Source organism: Vigna unguiculata, chromosome 8 (genome assembly GCF_004118075.2).
Source record: "Vigna unguiculata cultivar IT97K-499-35 chromosome 8, ASM411807v1, whole genome shotgun sequence".
Classification (NCBI taxonomy): Eukaryota; Viridiplantae; Streptophyta; class Magnoliopsida; order Fabales; family Fabaceae; genus Vigna; species Vigna unguiculata.
Window position 1 is genome coordinate 33,850,472 of NC_040286.1, and position 22,100 is coordinate 33,872,571.

At 28.9% G+C, this 22,100-nt stretch overlaps 4 protein-coding genes across 4 annotated transcripts; 2 read left to right on the forward strand and 2 right to left on the reverse strand.

Moving 5' to 3' along the window:
* The first annotated feature begins 7,957 nt into the window (after window positions 1-7,957).
* LOC114195373 lies at window positions 7,958-9,653 on the forward strand. The gene is made up of 4 exons (XM_028085812.1): window positions 7,958-8,195; window positions 8,680-8,805; window positions 8,933-9,100; window positions 9,371-9,653. Exons 1-4 carry the CDS (start codon window positions 8,118-8,120, stop codon window positions 9,464-9,466), a joined length of 468 nt encoding a protein of 155 aa, XP_027941613.1. The 5' UTR covers window positions 7,958-8,117; the 3' UTR covers window positions 9,467-9,653.
* A 5,046-nt stretch (window positions 9,654-14,699) lies between these two features.
* On the reverse strand, window positions 14,700-15,551 carry LOC114195539. Its single transcript, XM_028086045.1, has 3 exons — window positions 15,443-15,551; window positions 15,149-15,242; window positions 14,700-15,038 (listed from the first exon to the last, which is right to left on the reverse strand). Exons 1-3 carry the CDS (start codon window positions 15,489-15,491, stop codon window positions 14,885-14,887), a joined length of 297 nt encoding a protein of 98 aa, XP_027941846.1. The 5' UTR covers window positions 15,492-15,551; the 3' UTR covers window positions 14,700-14,884.
* A 335-nt stretch (window positions 15,552-15,886) lies between these two features.
* On the forward strand, window positions 15,887-18,765 carry LOC114194674 (fibronectin-binding protein A-like). The gene is made up of 4 exons (XM_028085037.1): window positions 15,887-16,348; window positions 16,570-16,738; window positions 17,506-17,575; window positions 18,363-18,765. The coding sequence occupies exons 1-4, from the start codon at window positions 16,057-16,059 to the stop codon at window positions 18,498-18,500; spliced, it is 669 nt and encodes a 222-aa protein (XP_027940838.1). The 5' UTR covers window positions 15,887-16,056; the 3' UTR covers window positions 18,501-18,765.
* Window positions 18,766-19,025: 260 nt separating this feature from the next.
* LOC114194673 (peroxidase P7-like) lies at window positions 19,026-20,944 on the reverse strand. The gene is made up of 4 exons (XM_028085034.1): window positions 20,674-20,944; window positions 20,328-20,519; window positions 20,068-20,233; window positions 19,026-19,532 (listed from the first exon to the last, which is right to left on the reverse strand). The coding sequence occupies exons 1-4, from the start codon at window positions 20,890-20,892 to the stop codon at window positions 19,147-19,149; spliced, it is 963 nt and encodes a 320-aa protein (XP_027940835.1). The 5' UTR covers window positions 20,893-20,944; the 3' UTR covers window positions 19,026-19,146.
* Between the last annotated feature and the right edge of the window lie 1,156 nt (window positions 20,945-22,100).

Below are 22,100 nucleotides of genomic sequence, written 5' to 3' on the forward strand. Positions count from 1 at the left end.
CTTTTCTATGTATTAAACTATATTTTAAATTGATATTTAAAGTGAAACTTGTCAAATGGTACAAACAATTTAAACACTATCTTAATATATAAAAAAAATCACACAATTAATATAGAAGATCTATACAAACAACGTCTGATCTTCTCAAAATTATTATTTACATACATATGTTATATTGTGAATTGAAGTTTTAAAATTTATACTTATACCAAATCTACATTCAAAAAAATCAACATGAATTCAATTTGACCGTATAGATCTTAATTTTAATTTTGAGTTTGATTAACTTCATGTTAATTTAATTTGAATAAAATAAATGTTAAAATTGAGATTATTAAATGGTGGTATGAATTAACACAACTAAACTTATTTCACTTAATAGTAGAATTAAATCATGAAAATTTAAAAAAATCACTTCTTTGCAAACACGTTTAATTTTCATTTCTAATATTATTTTAATTGGCAAAACCAAGTCTATTAGAAAATCATTTATGAATATGCATGCATAATTTTATAAGCAAAAAATGGTATAAAAACTTCCAAAGCATATGTTATAATCCATATGTGTGAGTGGTGAGTGGGGTTCAGTGGACAGAGTAGTTTTCCTATATAATTGAAATGAATAATGTTTTCCAACTCATTCCAATTCAAGTCCGTGAACTTATTCCAACCTATTTTCATGCCTTTATTGTTTTTTATGTCAAATTTATAATTAATACTTAACTTCAACTCATTTATCTAATTTAACCTCAATCGATCTATGATTAAACAAAGGATTTTAAAGGACAATCTTTTAAAAGGTGTTTTTTTCCCTATGTTATTGGAGAAGCGACCAATTTAATTATACATCCAAAAGTCAATGCTAAACAAGGAAAAAGGTTTTGCCACTAATGATTCACAAACAAAATTCTCATAAAAGATTATAACATATTTTTTATTCTCAAACTTTGAAAAAAAAGAAAAAAGAATTATACATGTTTTCTTAATCTAATGAGTGGGAAAAGATAAAATGGTATAATGTGGATAATGAAAAAGATTTGATCTAATTGCAGAAAACACAGTCACAACAGCAACATATAGGATATGTAGGGTTTGTCTTGCTACCTATATAAACCATATGCTTACAAACTCTACAATGATCCTTTTTATTCTTCTTCCAAATCAAAACCCTATTTTTCACATTATTTGGAATGGGGAGAAAATTAAAATACAAACACAATAATAGAGATGTGAAAACAGATCTCCCAACAATTCAATAGTTTTCGAACACATTATTATAAGACTAGTCAACTAAATTAAATTAGATAATGTTTTCTTCTGTCCCTTTGTTTATCAGTTTATATGAATTTAAGTTAAGTCGACTACTAGGTTTTTGATTCAATGAATAAATGAATTATAATTTTGAGTGTTTTAATTTTTTTTACTTTATTTTAGCCTCTCTAAAAAATTAAAATTATAACCTTTTAAGAAATAAATAACTTTTATTTCAAAAATGTATGTTTATATATATATATATATATATATATATATATATATATATATATATATATATATATATATATATATGATAAAAAAAATAATGCTTTATATTTAACTTTACTATGGGAATAAATTTCATTCAGTAAAGACAACTTTTTTTTATCATGTTACTTGAACGACAAAAAAATTCACATGTGGATATCGACGATCAACACCGTATGAATAATTCTAATGGATCATAGATAATAAGTATGAATATTTAAATATCCACTTATTGATAAAATGAATACCGAATCATAGTATTTCTTTTAAATTAAAGTAATCAAGATAAAAGTATGAATGTATGAATGAAAGAAATATTAATCGTTTCACTTTATATATTTTTATTTATTTTTATTTAGACTTATAAAATTGAAATTATTTTATGAAAGATTAAGTTTTGAAAATTTGTATTTTGAAATAACTTATTTAAATTTTCTTTTTAAAAAAATCAAGTTTATTTATATTAATATTTTATTGAATAATTCTATTTGAATTATGGTTAAAAATTAAAATTGTTTATCCAAGTTTATATTTTTAAGTAATTTTATTTAAAATTTTAGAAAAACATATAAAAATATTTGCGAATATTAATTAATGTATGTAGATATAAAAATATAATATAGGTATTTTTCAGAATGTCCAACAAGTAACAAAACAAATAACACGATTTTTTTTTAATAAACAAAACAACGGGCAGATACTACCTTATATACTTGATTTATTTTCTTCTCTAGTTTTTAATACTATTTGTAACTAACCATTGATAATTTTCGAAATTTAAATAATGAATTTCTATAGATTACAAAGACAAACATAAAATATTTAACTTTTCTTTTAATGTAGGTTTGTTCATCTTTTATGGTACATATTATTTACAAAGAGTAAAAAGGTATGGAAAGTACTTCAGACTGAACTCAAGGTCCAATCCATCTAATGGATAACCTATGCTAAATAAAAACAAACGTTAAATTCAGGACGATACTATTTAGTAGATAGATTCTTAAAATATACACTTTTGTCTGCAATAAGACTAATTATTATATACCGGAACATAATAATCACGGTCATATTTTGATTACAAAAATTTAATCTTCAGCTTCTAATGTTTAAAACTAAAAATATAATTTAAAAATATTAAAAAGTGAATTTTAAATCTTGATATCAAATTAAATGAATTTTAAATCTAACTCAATCTTACACCATATATACTTATATATTTGTAAAATGAGATTTTTCACTTTGTATCATCTTATCGATATGAAATTTCTAACCTCAATTGTAACTAATATATTCTATTGAATTATAGACTAAAAATATAGAAAGATTATAACATGCTCAAATGATAGATCACTGAATTTATAAAAAAGTTGACACCAAAACCAAAATCATTGTGATTACCCAAAACTGTAAACACTGTATATACATTTTACCCTAATGTTTGTAGATATATATATGCGTATATATACAATGAAATGTTTGGTCTTTTTGTTTATATTATCTTGATAGATTCTTGCATTGTGGCCAATGCTACATGATTCTCTTGCCTGTTCATGAACAACAAAAGCACTTGTCACTCAACTTTATACTTTTAATAAATTTTGTTTCCATTGTCACACATTGGCATGTGAATGTACTTTTCCAAAGTGCAACTCACGTGAGTTTTGCTATCTCGCAAGTAACAAGATTCAGACCACACTAATGTACGATATTACAAAACCATCACAATATATAGTTTTTCATATATATATATATATATATATATATATATATAACAAAATTAAACTCATAAACATTTACAAATAATGCGCTTTTTAGATATAAAAAAGCAGTAATAAAGATAAATAACAGTTTTTATTTTTTATTTTTTATCTTTCTGTATATATATGCAGCAGTTAGATAAAATGGAGGTTCTGTGAAATGTGTGAATCTGCTAAGGGTTTCACTTTCATATATAGAGACAAACATTAGAGATTGATTTAAAAATAATTTGGAATGTCACGAGAAACTTTTCTGAAACGAGCAAAAGAATTCTCTGCATAATTGGACCCTAAAAAATGTTTCTGTTTCTGGTTTCATTCTGCTCTCATTTGGTCACGTGATATTATTATACTAATGGACACAAAAACGCGTACAGGTCAGCAATACATATATATAATATTATTAATATTAATATTCACTCATCATCATATCATTTACTAAATTAAAATCATTTCTGAAAATAATGGCCTCTGAGATTAAGCAGCATGATATAGTAATAATCATCCACCATATTATATATATACCTACACATGCATCACTCCAATCATACAAAAAAAGTGTACCGTACATATCATATTCATGGATCATGAAACATGCGTAAGTAAAAACATTCAAATCCAAAACAGAATCTTCTCACTCTCCAACTTTATTGCAACTAACAACTCTTCAACCCTCCAAGGACATTCCAGCTATGAAGGACTTAGGTTTCACTGTTAACAACACTAATTTATCAACTAAGACCTATCATCACCTATAATCAACACACTTTTTTTTTTTCCTTTCATTCTTGAAAATACTCACTAAGATTCCATGACTCATTCATCATTCTAAGGTATCATTTTGTTTTAAGTGACATCAATTGTTCCGTGTCAAAAGTCAAATGGAATGTATCACAATCGAATCGTGACGTTTAGACTGTTATACTTTTAAATAAAAGAAGTTATACTTCGACTATTAACTATAGTTTTTGACCTGATAATAAACGCTCCTAACACATCTTTGATTCATGATATTTTTGGTTGAAATGATCCAATGCAGAACTTTGTGTATGAATATTGCTCTATTTTGATTTATATATTCTGCTTATTTAAACTATATGATGATAAAGATTCACTTTTTTCGTATGTCTGAATTGATATTCTGTTCAGTCTGCAACATAAAGAAAGAAAAAGTTTTGATTAAAAATGTTTTTATTCCAAACCGTCTTTCAATATTAGAACTTTAATGAAGAATCTGAAAACCTGCATAAAATAAAAGATATTTTTGAAACGATAATATTAAAATCAGCTAGATGAGAAATATTTTTTTTCTATATAAGATAAAAAGATTGGTGGGATAAAGTTAATTATATATCCGAGGCCACTGTTTATGAAGACAAAAGAGTTGGCTGTATAATTTTGTATTTTGTGGCACATATTTACAATACATTTAAATCAAATAGATGATAATGACCTAGCTAGTGTTGATCCCAGGCCCAACCAAGTCTTGTTCTTTTATTGTCAAATTTTCAATGATGTGCCAGTCAGTACATATTTACCTTTGTTTTTAACTTCAACTTTAATGCTTGGAATTGACTACCATAACCTTTTCTTGCCATATGTTTTTATGAGGCTCATATATTTTGCTCTATCAACTCCTTCGGTTAATCTATAAACATAATGCATTTTATTTTTTCATTATGCATACTAAATATTATTCATCATAAAGACTTTCATTGACTATAACTTTTGTTCTAAACAACTAGAATTCATTATACACAATATATATAATGTAAAAAATACAATATCATTAATGTATTAGTAATTATAAGAGATTTATACTTTTCGCTTTCATCAATTAGTTATTTTAATGAAACCATTAAATATAATAAATTATTTACTAAAATAATTATATTAAAAATAAATAAGTGATGAATTAAAATCATTACCTCTACTCATTATAAATTCCTTAAAATCATAAATTTTCCATTTTGAGATGAAATAATTGATTATCTGGGTCTCTTCCCTTCTGGGAAATTTAGACACTCGATGGGTAGGGAAAGTAATTAGACATCACAAATTCACACAGAGATTTTTTCTTTATTTGACTCTGGAAAAAAAAAAAAAAAACCTTTATGCTAATGACAATTACAGTACAAATGGAACTAAGTAGATTTTCATGACATCAAAAAGAACGAACTACCTTCATTTAAAATGTTAAAGTTAAGGTTTATCATAAACATATATTGTTAGCAGATGAAAATGTTATTAGATTAAGAGGTGAATCTGCATTAAAGAAAGAGTAATGTGATTAAAAAAAAGGATTAATAAAAGAGGAAGTGGAAGGAGTATGGTCCATAGAAGGGTGGAAGATGTGGTGGAGGAAGAGTATAGCTGAGCACTAATGGAATCTAAAAGAGTGTAGGAGAGTTCAGAGGAAGAAATGCTTTTATGGAAGGCAAGAGACAAGGTAGGAGCAGGATATGTGTATGGAGGATATTGTTTTGTTGTGATGATTAATGGGCACGCATGTGAATACAGGTGGGTACGTGATTTGTCCTTCTGGAATCGTGACAATACTGCAATGCACAACCTCCAAATAACACACACATATATATATATATATATATATTCTATATACAAAATAGATTAATTATATCAGATTCTAATTACAATTATGCAGTTAAATGTGTTTACATGATTCGTATATATGTCTACTGTTGCAGATATGTTTTGTTTTTATTATCAGAACAAAACCTTTGATCTTGGAATTGGGAAAACTGTAAACAGTTATCAACTTCTGGTGTAAAGAAAAATTACGACACTATTTTTCGTTTTTTTTTCTTGGATGTCTCTTGCCTTTCTTATGTGAGACTAATCCCATAAGAATCGATTCTGAATTTTCTTCTTCTAGCAATGTCTTTCTGTCTGCTTGAATTATTGTCAAATAACAGCTTGACTTAGCACAATCAGAGCAAAGTAGCATGTGACTGACAAAAAAATTATATAATTTTCATAAATACATTTCATATTGTTAATTAGATTATTACTAGATCTGAGGGTCATCAATTTATGTAAAAGTTAACTACAACATCTTTTGCAAACTTAAACTAGTGTGTTAATTATTTTTATTATTAGAAAAACAAAATAAAATATATACTTGCAAGGGGGAAACCTAAAATTATTCACATTCTAGTTGTTCTGATAATATGACAAAGGGCAAAGGGACCAATTTCACAACAAATGCACCTATTTTGGAAATAATTTAAGACAATTAATAAACACAAATATCCAATAAAGATTCTCAATCACATATATTAATGTCAACCGCTAAAAGTAATTTCATTATGTGTAATCAGTTCTTTAAATCAAATTGACCAGAGATCCTGCAAATTTTCTTCAATCTCTTGGTTATTAAATCCACTACTATAACTTAAACCATGCATGAAAACTATTCAATTCCAATCAACTTGTTATTCAAAGTATTCTTCATTCTCTTCAACTTGTGAAATAAAGCTTGAACTGGTATATATATAACGGCTATTTTACTTAATTAACTGGACTGTCATAATTACTTCTGCACAGACTTTGTAAGTTGGCTAGTTAAACGGTTGACGTGATATGTTAACAAAATAAAGAACTTAGACGAAGTAAAAAAAAAAAAAAAGAAGAAGAATAAATATAATAATATTATAATGTGGTGAGCGTTTCTGTGTTGGACAAGCTAATAATTGCAACTAGGAAAAAGTGGATGCAGTAATTTCAGTATCCGTGATATGGATATCAGAGTTTGAGTTACATTGAGAAATCCATATATCATCATGTGAACATCCATCCATGTCAAGTTTTATGTACAGATTTGGATACATATGGAAACGAGACAAGAGATAATTATGCATGAAAACTGATGCCATGACATGATTAATAATGAACACGCTAATTATCTGTTTATTGGAACTGCATGGTACCTGCAGAACAGTATATATATGTATATATACATGTTATAGTCGTAAGATGTAGGAAAGAAAAGCGTTTTAATTTGAGTTTGAAGCGGGAATGAGAAAATGAAAATGAAAATGAAATGAACTTAGGTGTTTGTGTGATATATGATAAGAAGAGTATGATGGCACGTGTGGAGAGAGAGGGGAGAAAGAAGACAAAAGTTTGATTGGAGGTGTGAGAAAGGATGGAGAGTGGAGGAGAGGCTAAAAAGCCCCCGTGAGGAGTGTTTGGAGCCATTCCAAAATCACAACTAAACATCCTTTTGTTGCTTCTCCTTCACTTCTTTCGATGGCCTATTTTCACTATCACGAGTTCATGATTCCCCTTCTCCCATTTTCTTCCAAACACATTTTCCATTTTCCCTCTGTACCCTTCTTCTCTCTTCATACCCTTTAAAATCATTTCACTAATCTTAATCTTTGATGAGGCAATTAATACACATTTGAAACTTCTTTCAGAACATGACAGAATTGAAAACTATTCTTTTTGACGTTTTATTACAAAACATAACTGATTGAATGATCAAGAACAACTGTTTTAGATGTGTATTAATTGTATTAATGAAAGCTTGTAATCTTCTGCCTGCCACATCGTTAATACTTTCAAAATTGAAGAACGGAAAGAGTCCAAAATATGAGAGAAGGGGTAGTTTTGTAAGTTCAAGAAAAGATAAAATGTATAGTATTTGTTTATGAATAAACTGAGTCAGTCATGTGGGGAGAAAACACATGAGATCATATGGATTTGAGAGCTCATCCCTTCTTTTAAATCACCACAGAACTCTGCAGAGGTGATACCAAAAGAAAAGAAGCAGAGTGAAAAAACCAGAAGGATCAAAAGAAAAGAGAGCGCCAAAAAATGGTTTCCAAAGAGCAAAAGAGAGCAGCACTGCATGAGCAGCTGCAACATCTTCGATCTCTTACTAACTCTCATGCTGTAATTCCCTGCATTATCTTCTCTCTTTTCTTCCTTTTCTTTCGATTTCTCTGTCAATATTCTCAAAAAAACCACCAATTCCCTAAAAGAATGTTCAGTTACACAGTAGTATTGTTTTAAACTTATGAACTTCCCTCTGCTCTTCTTCTTCCCAAATTTATTTCATTTTTGTTAAAGGAAAACATGTCTTCTTTGTGTTATTTCTCTTATTAATCAAATCTTACAAAGCTACAATTAATTTCCTTTGACCAAATCCATATTCATTCTTTCTGTATCTTCCATTATCTTTCTGTGTTGTTCTTATTTTTTCATATCTGGGTGGAAAAAATAATTGAGATGATTATTAATTACCATCTATAATATTGAGAACAGTGATTGATAGCTTTCTTAATTTAATACTATTTATCTTGTAAACTAGTTCATATTTATGGTTGTTTCTGTCAATTATATACAGCATATAATAATGGTGATATATGCATTACAGCTAAACGAAAGTTCGATCATCATCGATGCATCAAAGTATATTGAAAAGCTAAAGCAAAAGGTAGAAAGACTGAATCAAGAGATAGCTTCTGCAGAAACTTCAACTGCACACGACCCATTGCCTATGGTATTTTCCTAAGTTAACAGCATCCTTTATATTCGACAATTTTAATATAATGTTTTATAAACTCCTTGTTTCTTTGCCTAAAAAAAAACATTGATTGGAGTGACATTTAGTGAATTGATTTGTGCAGGTTACAGTAGAAACCTTGGAAAAGGGATTTCTTATAAATGTTTACTCAGCAAAAGGGTGTTCAGGTCTGCTTGTTTCCATATTGGAGGTCTTTGAAGAGATGAGACTCACTGTGCTGGAAGCTAGGGTTTCGTGTACAGACACTTTTCGATTTCAAGCTGTTGGAGAAGTAAGACATACACATACATAGCAAAGAACTACTGTTAAAATTCCTCATTTGCTTTTAACATGCATATCATTTATCTCTCTATTCCTTCTGTTATCAATACTTTTGGATGTCACATGCCTTGTCCTTTTATAAGAAGTTCCTCATTGGGGCAATTCAGTAAAAGGACGTGGTGTTATATCTTAACCTAAGTTAATTCTCTATCACCTTCGTTACAATTTTCTTCTATATCTTTTCATGAATGATGGTAAAATATTAAAGTAACTTTTGCAGAATGAAGAAGAAAGAGACGCCATTGATGCACATACTGTCAAAGAAGCTGTAGGACAAGCCATAAAGAACTGGCACAAAGGTGGCGATGAAGAGTAAATCAGTAATTTGCATTTTTCACTTTTTTTTGTTTTTCGTTTTCTTTCATGGTGGCTATAGATGGCAATTTGTCCCTTATGGAATTGTTTTAGCTTCCAAATTTTAATGAGAATATATGTGAGCATGTCTAAGATATATATGAAGATGATGAAAAAGAGTAGTTGATGATTGATGAAGTTTGTGGATATGGAATCAGCATGAGTAAGGTTAATTTTCATAAAATTATATGAATTTTTTTCGTTTGAGTGGTAGAATGGAATGAGTATAAATTGCCTTGAGATACGTAAAACTTGATAGCAGAACCCTAAAGGACTAAAGGTTAGTACATAGAGTTAAGAAAGATGTGACCTACTGAGACAGGAAATAGTGAAACTTGACACGTGTTACGATGGAATAGACGTATGATATATGAATGTTTTCAAACTAAGATTTTAGGATGTAATTAATCATGAATTGAAGTCAGATAACTTTACAGTTGCTTAGGTGTTGGATCTTTTTTCAGCTAAGAACATTCTTTGCATGTAAGCAATTGAACATGGAACATGTTAATTTGGAACTAAGTTGTATATTGGACCTTTATTCCTTTCAAAATAGACACATATATTCTACTACACTGTGCTTGTGGGACATAAGATATATACATATAATATAATATATATATATATATATATATATATATATAGAGAGAGAGAGAGAGAGAGAGAGAGAGAGAGTATTTTTATAAAAGTATGTTGTATGTTTTTATGTATCAAAATAAATATAAAAAATAGACATTGATTATGATTCTGACAAAGAAAAATTATGAGAGAGAAAGCAGTGACACTGGCTAAAACTAGTTATTTGTTCTATATTAGTATGTATTTTCAACTAATATTCAGATAGATCTTTCTAAGAGATGAAAGATATTTTTCATCTACCAACAAACTCTTTCTTAAAAAGGATATTTTTAATGTATTGAAGTAATGAAAGACAATATAAAATAAGATTTTGCAATGATTAAATAAAAGCATATATGGCTTCCTTGTATAGGCTAAAAGGGAAAATCAAATATAAAAACCTATCAATGTGGGACTAAATTTTCAGGAAATTTATTCTATTATAATACTAAATGTGTAATTAATAGGTAGCACATAAATAAAATTAATTTTTGCTGTTGCATTGTTACTTGAACCTTTGGGAGGGAGCCTATTATTGTTAAGGATAGGTGAGTTCGAAAGAAACTCTAAAGAAATATGCTACATTTTTCAATAATAATAATATTATACATATATATATATATATATATATATATATATATATGTATGTATTAATTTACATAACATATAATAATTAATAAATAATAAGGTTTTTAAAAAAAATAAAAATTAATAACTGAATTATATTTTCAATAAATAACTTTTAAAACTTTTGCATTTTCTCCATACATTATAATTACCCTTTTTTTATGCATAGAATACTATATATTTCTTTATATATGCATACAAGGATCAAACATTGTAATAAAAATCAGTGAATTTTTTAATATGATATACCCTTGTTAAGTAAAAGGTGGTTATTTTAAAATTATGATTTTTCACCTTTGAAAATACTTTCACTACAAGAAAATGTCTTATTAGTCACCAATTTTAGTGACTAAAAGTTATTAGTCATTATAGTGACCAATTTAGATACCTTTTTACAAAATTAAAATTTATTTTGGTTACTAAAATAGTCACTAATATAAATAAAAAATTACAATTGATCACTAAATTTGTCACTAATTAATTAGAGACCAATTTAGTAACTAAGTTATTTTGGTAGCCAAAACTTAGGTAACTAAATTTTAGTGACCAGTTTTCTTTGGTAGCCAAAACTATGTAGCTAATTTTAAAAACCAATTTAGTGACCATTATAATTTTTTATTCATAATAGTAACTATTTTAGCAACCAATAATTTTTTTACTTTGTAAACTTGTATCTAAATTAGTAATTATAATAACTAACAACTTTTAGTCACTAAAATTAATTACTAATAAAGCATTTTCTTGTAGTGTTTGTTGTCATGAATACTACACTTCTATTTTGTTTAATTCCACTCATACCTTCTTAATTTGTATCATCATTGAATATTTAATAAATGGGCGTGAGATTGTAGTAACCTAACAAATATTCTCAAGTTTGAATTTTGAATATGTAAAGCGTCTAATAATCTCACTTAATTGGATTAAAATTTTATTTAATCATAAATATTTATTGATTATATTCAGTTATAATTATATATATATATATATATATATATATATATATATATATATATATATATATATATATGGGGAGTACAAGATACTATATATTTAGGTATAAATATTTATAAATATAATTTCTTAATTTCTTAAAATTAACTTGAATAAAATATTTTGAAATGATTGTAATTGTATTTTGGATTAAATATGTTTTTCTTCCCTTAACTTTTAATGAAAATTAGAATTGGTCATTCTTTGAATCTTTGATCCAATTTAGTCTCTAAGCTTTAAAAATGCATGACCTTTTAACCAAATTTAGCAAAATCAAATTTTTTGTTTAAGTTGATCATTATAACTTTTTAGTTGTTTACATCTCGTTTGACATGTATCTGTTTTAATATTATAATGGAACATGTTTGAAATATTACATAAACTTAACAAAATTTAATTTAAAATTAAATTCATGCATTCCTAAACTTGAGGCACTAAATTGGGTCAAAATTTTAAACCAATTCTAATTTTCATCAAAATTTAAGGAAAAAAAACATATTTAATTATTGTATTTTAATTGTTTTATATTATTATTTTATAGTTTTGTTTCGGATACGATGAATAGGTATTTATTTAAAAATATTTATATCGTGTGAGATAATTATATAGATATAATTCTTAAAGTTGAAAATCATTTTAAAAAATATAGTTAAATACATCACACGTGTAACATATCTTGTTAATTTTCTCTCTATATTATAATATATGACTTTTCTAGGAGAAGATAAATTGGAAACTTTAAGAGTTGATTAAAAAATTTACTAACACAATTAGATGAATAGTTAACATGAAAGTTTGAAACTTTACTGACTATATGCAACAATATTTATTGTATTGTTGCACTTTAATAAATTAAAGAAAAGGTATTAGTGATGTCTGAAATTTATGTTATTTACATTATTTAATCGTTATTTAGCTCAGTAACTTAAAAAAAGATTAAATAAATTTGTTATTAAAATCCATACTGTTATTTAATTACTATATTTTCGACTAACTGTGTTAAATTATTAGTTACTAGAATGAGGGATGACAAATCATTTCGATTTTGATGATAAATATTAGTATTAATCAGAATGACAAATATATATCTGTGTCATTCATGTTTTTATTTTAAATTATTATAAATACTTATAGTTTATTAAGTATTTAGGAAAAAAAATATTACTTTTTATAGTGAGTTTTATTTTATTTAAATAACTATTGTTTTTCTATAAATTTTTGTCTTTCTTCTCATTTATTTGACTTATTCAACACCTTATTATTCTAAGATACTTTTCTTTTCGTCACGATCTTAATTACATATTTATCACATTTATACAATTTTTTTCAAATAATATTTTATATTTTAAGATGCATAAATATTGATTTCTTGAATCACATCATTTTTAAGAAAATCATTTCTAATTATCATAAATTTTCAAATATATGTAATTGTTTATTCTTTTCTTTAATTATTTTATTAAATTTATATAATTATTATTTGATACTATGTTTTAATATTTATATCATCATAATATATTTTTATAAATTTTTCATCTTGATATTCAATTTGTAATAATATCATGTAGTTTTGTGATTTTTTTTTATAAAAAATTAATTAATTAATATTTGAACATTATAGAAGTATGATGTCATGTGATGAGAATTATAGAAAATTCCACACTAAAAAATTATGAGAAGACATTGAGTGTTGATAACCAGTACTCTAAAACATTGTTTAAGATATAATTAATTAATATTGAATTTTATAAAAATTCATAATTAACTATAATATTAAATGAATTTTAACTATAATAATTATTAATGTAATTTTATTTTATTTAGAGAATTAAATTGTCCATAAATACTATACGGTTGTAATTAATAATTTATTTGTTACAAAGAAAAATAAAAGTAAAGGACTAAATATGTTTTTAGTCTTCGAAATTTCGGTGAATTTTGAAATTAATTTTTCTTAAAAATTTTATACCAATTTAGTTATTTATCTTTAGAAATTGGTGAATTTAGTTCTTTTTACTAAATTTTGTTAAGTTTATTTGACATTTTAAACACGTTTTATGATAATGTTTAATTTAACATTTAAGCGAAAATGTGTCAAACGGTATAAACAATTGAAATTATCATGAAATACGGTTGAAACGTCAGATAAACTTAACAAAATTTGGTTTAAGTGACTAAATTCACGTATTTTTAAAGATGAAGGACTAAATTGATCAAATATTTTGAAGATGGATTAATTCAAAATTTTATTGAAACTTTAAAAACAAAAAACATATTTAACCAATAAATAAATAATATAATAATTATATTTTAACATTGTTAAAAATTAAAATATAATTAAACGTAAAATACAAATTTAAATTAACAGAAAATAAATTATTTTTTGTTTTTATAATAAAGAAGATAAAAAATAATTAAATATTTTCTATATCAAAAATTTACTTTAGAAAAGAATATTCAAAATTTTCAATATGGTTACTGTTTATTTTGTTATATTTGGCAGTGAAGTTAATTCTTTAGATAATAGTATGAATAATCAATTCATAAATCCGAAAACATTTCAACAAGAATCAGAGTTAACGAAAAAAAAGTATACACAAAAAAAATAGGTCCAACTTAATCTATCGATCCATCTTAAAAGAAACAAACTTGAACAAAAATTTTACGTCAGCCTCGGTCCGTCCAACCTGTCAGACTAGCCGCGGGTCAAACTTGACGAATCCACGATCCGTTTTGAAAGGTTACAAAAAAATCTACGTTTACCTAACTTATTAAGTTTCATATTCTATACTGCGATTAATTTAAAAAAAAAAAAGAACAAGAGACATTAACGTTTTTATTATATTTTAAGTTAACTACGTATTGGACATCGTATATACTGGTATTTATAAATGACGTGTATGTGGGCCCAAACAGAGTGATTATAGGTGCAGTTGATTCATATTGAAAACAACCCGATAGACCCAAAATCAAGTGAAGTCTTTCTCATTTCCCTTTATATGGGCTTTATACAATTCAATCACCAAACTCTTGATCTCAAAAGGGATAACTTTCTGTTTTCCTCTTCTTCCTGGAGTCTGATAATTTTATATTATATAATAATTAGAAAAACCACAATAAGTTGATAATTTTATAAAATTCAATTTTAGAAAGGACTTTGGAGCTCCCATTCAGCTATCTGGGCCACAGTGGGAGAAGGATCGTGGGCCTGTTGTTTGGGCCCAGATTCATGAATCGCGTAGTAACGATAAACCGCAGCACCAGACAATACTGCCAGTGTTAAAGCTTGCGCATGCAATCTACAAATCCAAACACCAACAAAAAAATATGAAAAAAAAAATCAATAAAACATTATTATGTAGGTGATGAATGTGCATGTATGTTTATGTATGTTGGACATGTCATGTACCTGGCATGGATGAGTCTTAGACTAGGTTTCATTGGAGAGCTTGTACGTGAATTAGCCACAAGTGATGCCCCAATTCCAGAAGCCCACAGTCCTCCTACAACCAAACACCAATTAGTTATAATTTTCTTGTAATTAAATTCATGGAAAAAATTACCTACCATACCATAAGAAATATATTTAGAGTTTGATCATGAAAATATATTTTTATTAAAAGTAAAACGTTAAATAATTTTGTTTTGTTAAAATGAAAAATAGAATGTGTAATGTATAAGAAAATGAGAATAAATATCTTACCAAGTGTGGCTAGCTTGTGGTTTGAAACCCATGATTGAATTGCCTCCATCTTTGACTCTTGAAGTTGCTCTCTTTTTGGTTTGGAGTTTAGAAGGTAGGTATTTTTATAGATGAGGAGGAGAGGGTAAGATTGTAATTTAGGCAGTGTGCCCCTTGATTTGTTTACAGGGGGTTCCTGTGTATTTTGTCGGAACACTGGAAAGGTTAAACCGGAGGTGCCTTAATAAAGGTTTTCGTTACGTAAATATTTTTAAATAAATACTGTGGTTATGATTTTTTATAGACACTTATTCAAATATATTTTGTGAAATGATAAATATATATAATTAGACGTAATCTAGCTATTGCCACGTATGATGAATATTAGTAAGCCCAACCCAAGCCCAAAATCAAGCCCAGGACCGTATTGGATAGGAGCAGGTTTGGCGTTGGCCTTCAACTTCAAAACAAAAAAAAAAAAAAAATCGAATTCCAGGTGACTGGGAAGAAGAAGAAGAAGCTTCTCCTGTAATCCTCATCCTTCTCGCGTTTTCAGTAAAATTTGTGTACTCTCTTCTTCACACGTGTTTAACTTGTTTTTCACCGGCAATGGAGAGCCAACTCAGCAACTAAGAATGGAAGCTAACAGAAGACGAAGAGTGGTCCATCGCAGAAAGCCTCTCTCCGATATCACCAACACTTCTCCCCCCGTTCCGCCCGAACCTCGCAAAACTAACCCTTCTTCTTCTTCTACTCCCTCTTCTGCACTCGATAATCGTGCCTCTGAAAGCAGCACAGTTGCCGCCGCCGCCGCCACCAATCTCGATGACGCCCCAAACCCTACCCCTCCTTCACCGCCCGTTCCCTCCACACCATCTATCAGAGCCCCCTCTCTACCGGCCGATTCAATCACTCCTCCTTCACTCCGTACGCACGCTTCCCTATTTTCTTGATTTTACGATTTCAGTTTCTCTTGCAACCGAAGAGAGATTCTACTTTCGCAATACTGCTGTTACTTGACAAATTCAATTTCAATAGAGTTTGTTTAATCTCTGTAATTAAGTCTTGCTGTTTGGTTTTAAGCTCTCGTGCATACTGTGTTTAATCGCTGCGTGATTTCTTTTCTTTTCTTCTTTTTTTCCCTTCAGAGACTGTTGATGTTGAAGCTTCTGATGATGTTGAGGCTTCTGAGCCTGTTCAGTCTATTTCAGTAGTGTACAGCCGAAGACGTTCTTCGAATAAAAGAAAGAAGGATAAAGGGAAGGCAGTGGCTGTTCCTGTTAGTACCACGCCCAATTTGAAGATCTCCGATAGTCGGTAAGTGATTTCCCTTCACTTCTTCGTAGTGCTAGATTGTGTTCTTGTGGAAGTTATACCGAGTTTTAAGAAACAATGTTCGAAGGAGAATAAGAGATGGTTGTTCGAAGTTTGGGACACGGGGAAAATAATGGGATTGGGGAATAAAATGCTAACCATTGTGATGATTGTATTGATTGGAAATGCTAGTAACCCACTCTTTTAAGCTAATTCTTTATTAGTACTGTAGGCTGAAATCTATCGGAAATTATAAAATTGGGGGTTTCACTTTTTAGTTAATGTGTCTCGTATGATTATTGTATTTCGTTTAGTTTGCAGTAAATTTTAGCCAATAGTAGAGAGTTTGTTAGAGCAGTGTGTTGGTATTTGCTAGCACTCTTTTTGTATTTTAAAATTTTAAGTTCTTGAGAGGAATTCTCTGAAGTATTTTTTGAGTGTGATGTCTGGATTGGGTATATTGATCTTATGAGTTTTGTTTGAATGCATGAATAGTCTTGGATTTGTGAAACTTTCCTGAACAGATTACTGATTCGTAGTTATCTTTTTTTATTTGACCTGTTCAGTCTGTCCTGTTTTGGCATTATTTTTCTTTATGCCCATGACGTTGTATGTTTCCTTCGTTTCTTTGTTGGATTCAATTTTATAGTTGGATACATTCATTATATCTCTTGTCGTGATAACTGAGTTTGATTTTTGTTTTTTATTGTTTCGTTCCTGGAAGTTCTCGCATATAATTGTTATGTATGGTTTTTGTGATGAAAAAACAGCGAGAAAAATGATGAGTTTGAAGGTTTGAACCTATCCAAGGCCAAAGCATTGACTTTTCCTCGTGCAAAGGTATATTAATTTACTATTGTGGTCCTAAGTTTCTTTGATTTTATTAGGAAACTCAAAGGACATTGAATTTGTTATTCAACAAGAACTTGATCTTTTATGAAACCGTCCTTGTTAAAAATACTGCACTGAGTATTTCCGATGACTGTTTATTTACTGTTCAAGATAAGTATCCCTGCCTTTTTAGTGGATGTATCAATTTCTGTGGCATGATTGATCTTAAGTCTGTGAAACTATGTAGACAATTTTAGAAGGAGGAGCTCTATGAAATGTCCTCACATCTTAAAATATAATGGGTACTTTCACTATTTGTTAGCCATGAATTTGTGTGAAGGGTAAATCTTGATGCATTGGTATGATTACCACCTGGTGATCACGTCATGGATTATATACCCATAGATTCAACCTATCCATCCGTTGGGATATAGGGGGAACCTTGTTCACTGACCATATTTGTATAGTATTAGAATAATATTGGGAGCCTTGTTCGATCTCAGATAGTTCTTGTGATTCCAAACTATTGATATCTCCTTTGTCATTACGCATTAATCACTGTCCTAATAAAATCTTTGAAATAGTTGTTGGGTGGAAGTCGTATATATAATTTTTCTGGTAATTTATAGCTTCATATCATACACCTGGGTAAGTTCTATTTGTTTCCCTTTCACTTGACATTTTCTCTTGGTGGGGAATGGAGGTGAAATCTTGCTTAGTGGCCCTAGATTCTGCATACTTAATATTAAGTTACGTGTTCAATCATGTCAAAATAAATATTTTGCTGAATTTTCAGAAACAGCGTACTTCGTCATCTGAGAAAGATGCAGTCAAGGATCACCAGCTTCAAGATTATATAGAAAAACAGAATGCTTACTTCAAGGAGATTGATGAATTTGAACTGGAGGTTGAATCTGGTGATGACTTAGATTAGGTGGTAGGAGATGTAATGTAACTATAAATAGCAGCTTGGAGTTTCTTTGTTTTGCTATGGTGTATAGTTGAGATATCGTGGTTTTCTCATGAAGTAACTAACTCGCTGGCATGTCCATGGCCAATATATAGGTGTAAGTTCCTAATAATATTTTGTATTAGTCCTGTGGGAGCCATCAAAGTTAATTCTGTGCTTAACACACTATGTCTTAGAACATTTTTCTGATTTCTCATGTAAATGTATTATAATATTGTGATTTTTCTAACTTTGTTTCACGCCATTGATTCTTTAACAACCTTACCGGGCAAATGCAAAAAGAGGCAAATTTTCTGGATAGATCTCAAATACGACTAGATGCCGATATTCCTAATGCTGCGTATTGTCGTTCATGCAGATGTCATAAGTCTGCTGGTTATGTTGATTGCTTACGTTAGCAGTGACGATGAGATAATTCTTAGAGAAATGTGAATGTATGATATTCATACATCATACAAATACATGCATATATATTTATATGCACACACATGTATAAAACTAGATAGTTTATTGATGATAAGCCAGGTTGCTTTGACGGTGAAAGGATCAAGTACAATTTTGGAATAGAGAAATTGAATTTATATTTTACATAAGCATCACTTGCTAACGTTTAATTGACTTTCCCGCAATTGATTCTGATCTGGCCCTGGCTTCCTGTGAGAGGCTTGATGTTGCTCATTTTGACCATGCCCTTGGCAAAGTCTTCAAAGAATGCTGCAGTATTGGCAGCGTATTTTCTAACCAGATTGTCAGTAGAACTGCCATTGAACAGCTCCTGATCGGAATGAAGAAGGGCTTTTTTACTTATCAAATTCTGAAAGTATAGATTGTCGAAGCGGATTGGAGTTTGGTGGTCAAGGGCTTCCAGTGTATTGTCACTTCCATTTCTTGGGCATTTGCTCTGCAGGAACTTCCGGTAAGAGGGGTCAACGTTGGAGTCATTGTAGATGTGTGCTCGGAAATTTTTGCACTGAGCCAGGCCAATGGTATGTGCTCCTGTTATTCAAAGTTCTGTTATTTAGTGAACATGCCAATTAAAAAACTTCATCCAGGATCCTCACATTCTCTAGTACGACACTGTTCTTACGCAATTTATTGCAAGAAATAGAAAGTATTTCACAGGAGACTTTTCTTTTTTTCAAAATGAAAAGTATACTATATTCAGAAAAAAAATTAAGTTGACCAGATGTACCAAAATCGTTTTCAGGCACAAGTTAGGAACATAAGAGTAGTCATTCTTCTGGTAATAAATAGGGGGACCAAAACTCAAACTGATTAATGATAATTTACGGTATTAAATAGGCAGGGCAACACTCTAAATTAACTCTGGAAATTGCATTCCAATTCTGGCAATAACCAGGAAAGGTTGCAATGTTACTCATTAAGAGTACTAAAATTCGTTTTGACGTGTAGAGACAAAATAAGGATGGAGCATTTAATAATGAATGAATGAGACGAGTAAACAATGAGTTTGTACAAGATTGCATGAACACAATAAACTTTTAATCATTTTATTTAATTATTACATCACCTGAAAGAGCCACCAAGTCTGTAACAGAGAGGCCTTGATTAGCAAAATTGTTTGTGAGATTAGCTAGATTGAGAAAAGGCCCAGGAATGCTATTATTAGCATCCCTTCTGCTTGCTGTTGTAGAATCTCTTCTTCCCAACCCCACTTCCCAAGAAGGTCCACCTAACTGCAAAAAACTTCTATCTGTTCAAGTTCCATAATAATGGATAACTCTTTCTCCAATAAAAATAGAATCTCAGAAACATAAATAAATCTATTACATAGACAACAGAATCTCGTGCTGCCAGAGCAAGAATATCAGCACAGGACACCACTTTGGGACACTCTTTCTCCACACTGCGCTTAATATCATTTATCACATTGAACCCTCTTGCTGATTGGTTATTAGCTGCTGCGGTTTTCTCTCCTTCGATGTTGCTACTATCATCCAACAGTATTGATGCATCACAACCCTGAACAACACCACAATGTTAAGACCTTCTAAGATAAACACCATGCTATTTCTACATACTGAATATAGCAGAAAAAAAATTACCTACATTGTAAAGATACTTAACACAATCCTGAATAATGAGTGCACACAACTATATTTTGTTGTATACTTACGTTCACAAAGCAGTCATGGAAATGCAATCGGAGTAAGGAAGCTCCCATGCGTGCTTCTCTTTGAATGGCTTGAACCACTCCTTTCTTCACTATGGTTAACAAGTTGGGGCAAGTGCAGGAGTAAAAGTCTGTACATAGGTCTGCACCAGAAGCTGTAGCAGTTGTTGCGCCGACAAGAAGAAGCAAGAGTAAGTAGAAAGAGGCCATTGGAGGTTTCATACAGGAGATTTACTAAATAATTGGTGCTTTCTCTTATACAGGCCGTTGTTCAATCAATAAATTGTTTAAGTGAAAAGCTCTGTCTCTATTGTCAGGTAGTGTCTGATATGTTTGTGCGTACGATTGCATGCTGCGACAAAGATGTGGAGAAACATTATTTTGAAGAAACTTGTCTATATGTCATAATTGAACATAATCAGCAAATTTTTTAAGAAATTGTGAACTTTTAAAGTTTAATTTAACCTTGCAACAACTGAATTACAAGATAATGTTTGCATTTATTCATAATTTGTCTTATCATTTATAGTTGATGTGTGTTCTCAGATAGAGAGGCATACATCTCATTAGGGGATTACATATTAATTTAGTCTCACAAATCATACAAAAGATCAATAAATAACAAATTTGGTTAGGATAGACTTAACTTTAAATATTATCTTAATAAATGAATTTTAAATTTAATTTAATTATAAAACTGATTTATAAGATGAGGTTTACATCTATTTATATATTTTAAATTTGTCTTATCATTTAATCAATGTGATATTTTTAATATATCTTTTACGACAAATATGTACATCTTAAACATGAAACTATACTTTAATAAATGATGTGTAATAATAGTTGATACGATAGGTCAAACAAATAACAAATCTTGCATATTTAAACTTCTAATATAAGTCTAATTTAATATTGCAAAATCAATTTATAAAGTAAGATTTAGGATTACATCTATTTATATATTACTTATATGTACCGAAAATTTAGTTTATCACTAGTAAATGATAATATATATTTATCTACCATTTTAAATATTAAATATGATGATTTATACAAATGTCAAAGCCAATAAAATGATAGTGTATAAGGCAAATTTATGAAATAAAAATTTGAAACAGGTAACATATAACCTTTTAAATAGGTGTTTAGATAGTTATCATAACTATTAAAATTGAAGCTTAAAAATAAGTTATATTATTGATCAAGTTAAACTAGACTCTTGAAAAATGACTCCAATCATTCAACTTTTATCAATAGTAGTTGCTATAACTTTCAAGCTATAACATATATTAAGGGTATCTTAAACCTATCTAAATGGTTGTATATGTCAAACAAGTTTTCAAGTAAGCTAAGTTTAACTTTTAAAAATGTAAGATGAAACTTAACACACACACATATATATAAATTTTATGAATATAATAAGCTAT

Coding starts and splice junctions, on each gene's coding strand:
- LOC114195373 (XM_028085812.1), top strand. CDS start 8,118: ATGGTTTCCAAAGAGCAAAAGAGAGCAGCACTGCATGAGCAGCTGCAA. Junction 8,196..8,679: donor CTCTTACTAACTCTCATGCT/GTAATTCCCTGC, acceptor TATGCATTACAG/CTAAACGAAAGTTCGATCAT. Junction 9,101..9,370: donor GATTTCAAGCTGTTGGAGAA/GTAAGACATACA, acceptor TAACTTTTGCAG/AATGAAGAAGAAAGAGACGC.
- LOC114195539 (XM_028086045.1), bottom strand. CDS start 15,491: ATGGAGGCAATTCAATCATGGGTTTCAAACCACAAGCTAGCCACACTT. Junction 15,243..15,442: donor CCACAAGCTAGCCACACTTG/GTAAGATATTTA, acceptor GTTTGGTTGTAG/GAGGACTGTGGGCTTCTGGA. Junction 15,039..15,148: donor CTAAGACTCATCCATGCCAG/GTACATGACATG, acceptor TTGGATTTGTAG/ATTGCATGCGCAAGCTTTAA.
- LOC114194674 (XM_028085037.1), top strand. CDS start 16,057: ATGGAAGCTAACAGAAGACGAAGAGTGGTCCATCGCAGAAAGCCTCTC. Junction 16,349..16,569: donor AATCACTCCTCCTTCACTCC/GTACGCACGCTT, acceptor TTTTCCCTTCAG/AGACTGTTGATGTTGAAGCT. Junction 17,576..18,362: donor TGACTTTTCCTCGTGCAAAG/GTATATTAATTT, acceptor CTGAATTTTCAG/AAACAGCGTACTTCGTCATC.
- LOC114194673 (XM_028085034.1), bottom strand. CDS start 20,892: ATGAAACCTCCAATGGCCTCTTTCTACTTACTCTTGCTTCTTCTTGTC. Junction 20,520..20,673: donor TCCATGACTGCTTTGTGAAC/GTAAGTATACAA, acceptor GGTGTTGTTCAG/GGTTGTGATGCATCAATACT. Junction 20,234..20,327: donor CACGAGATTCTGTTGTCTAT/GTAATAGATTTA, acceptor AGTTTTTTGCAG/TTAGGTGGACCTTCTTGGGA.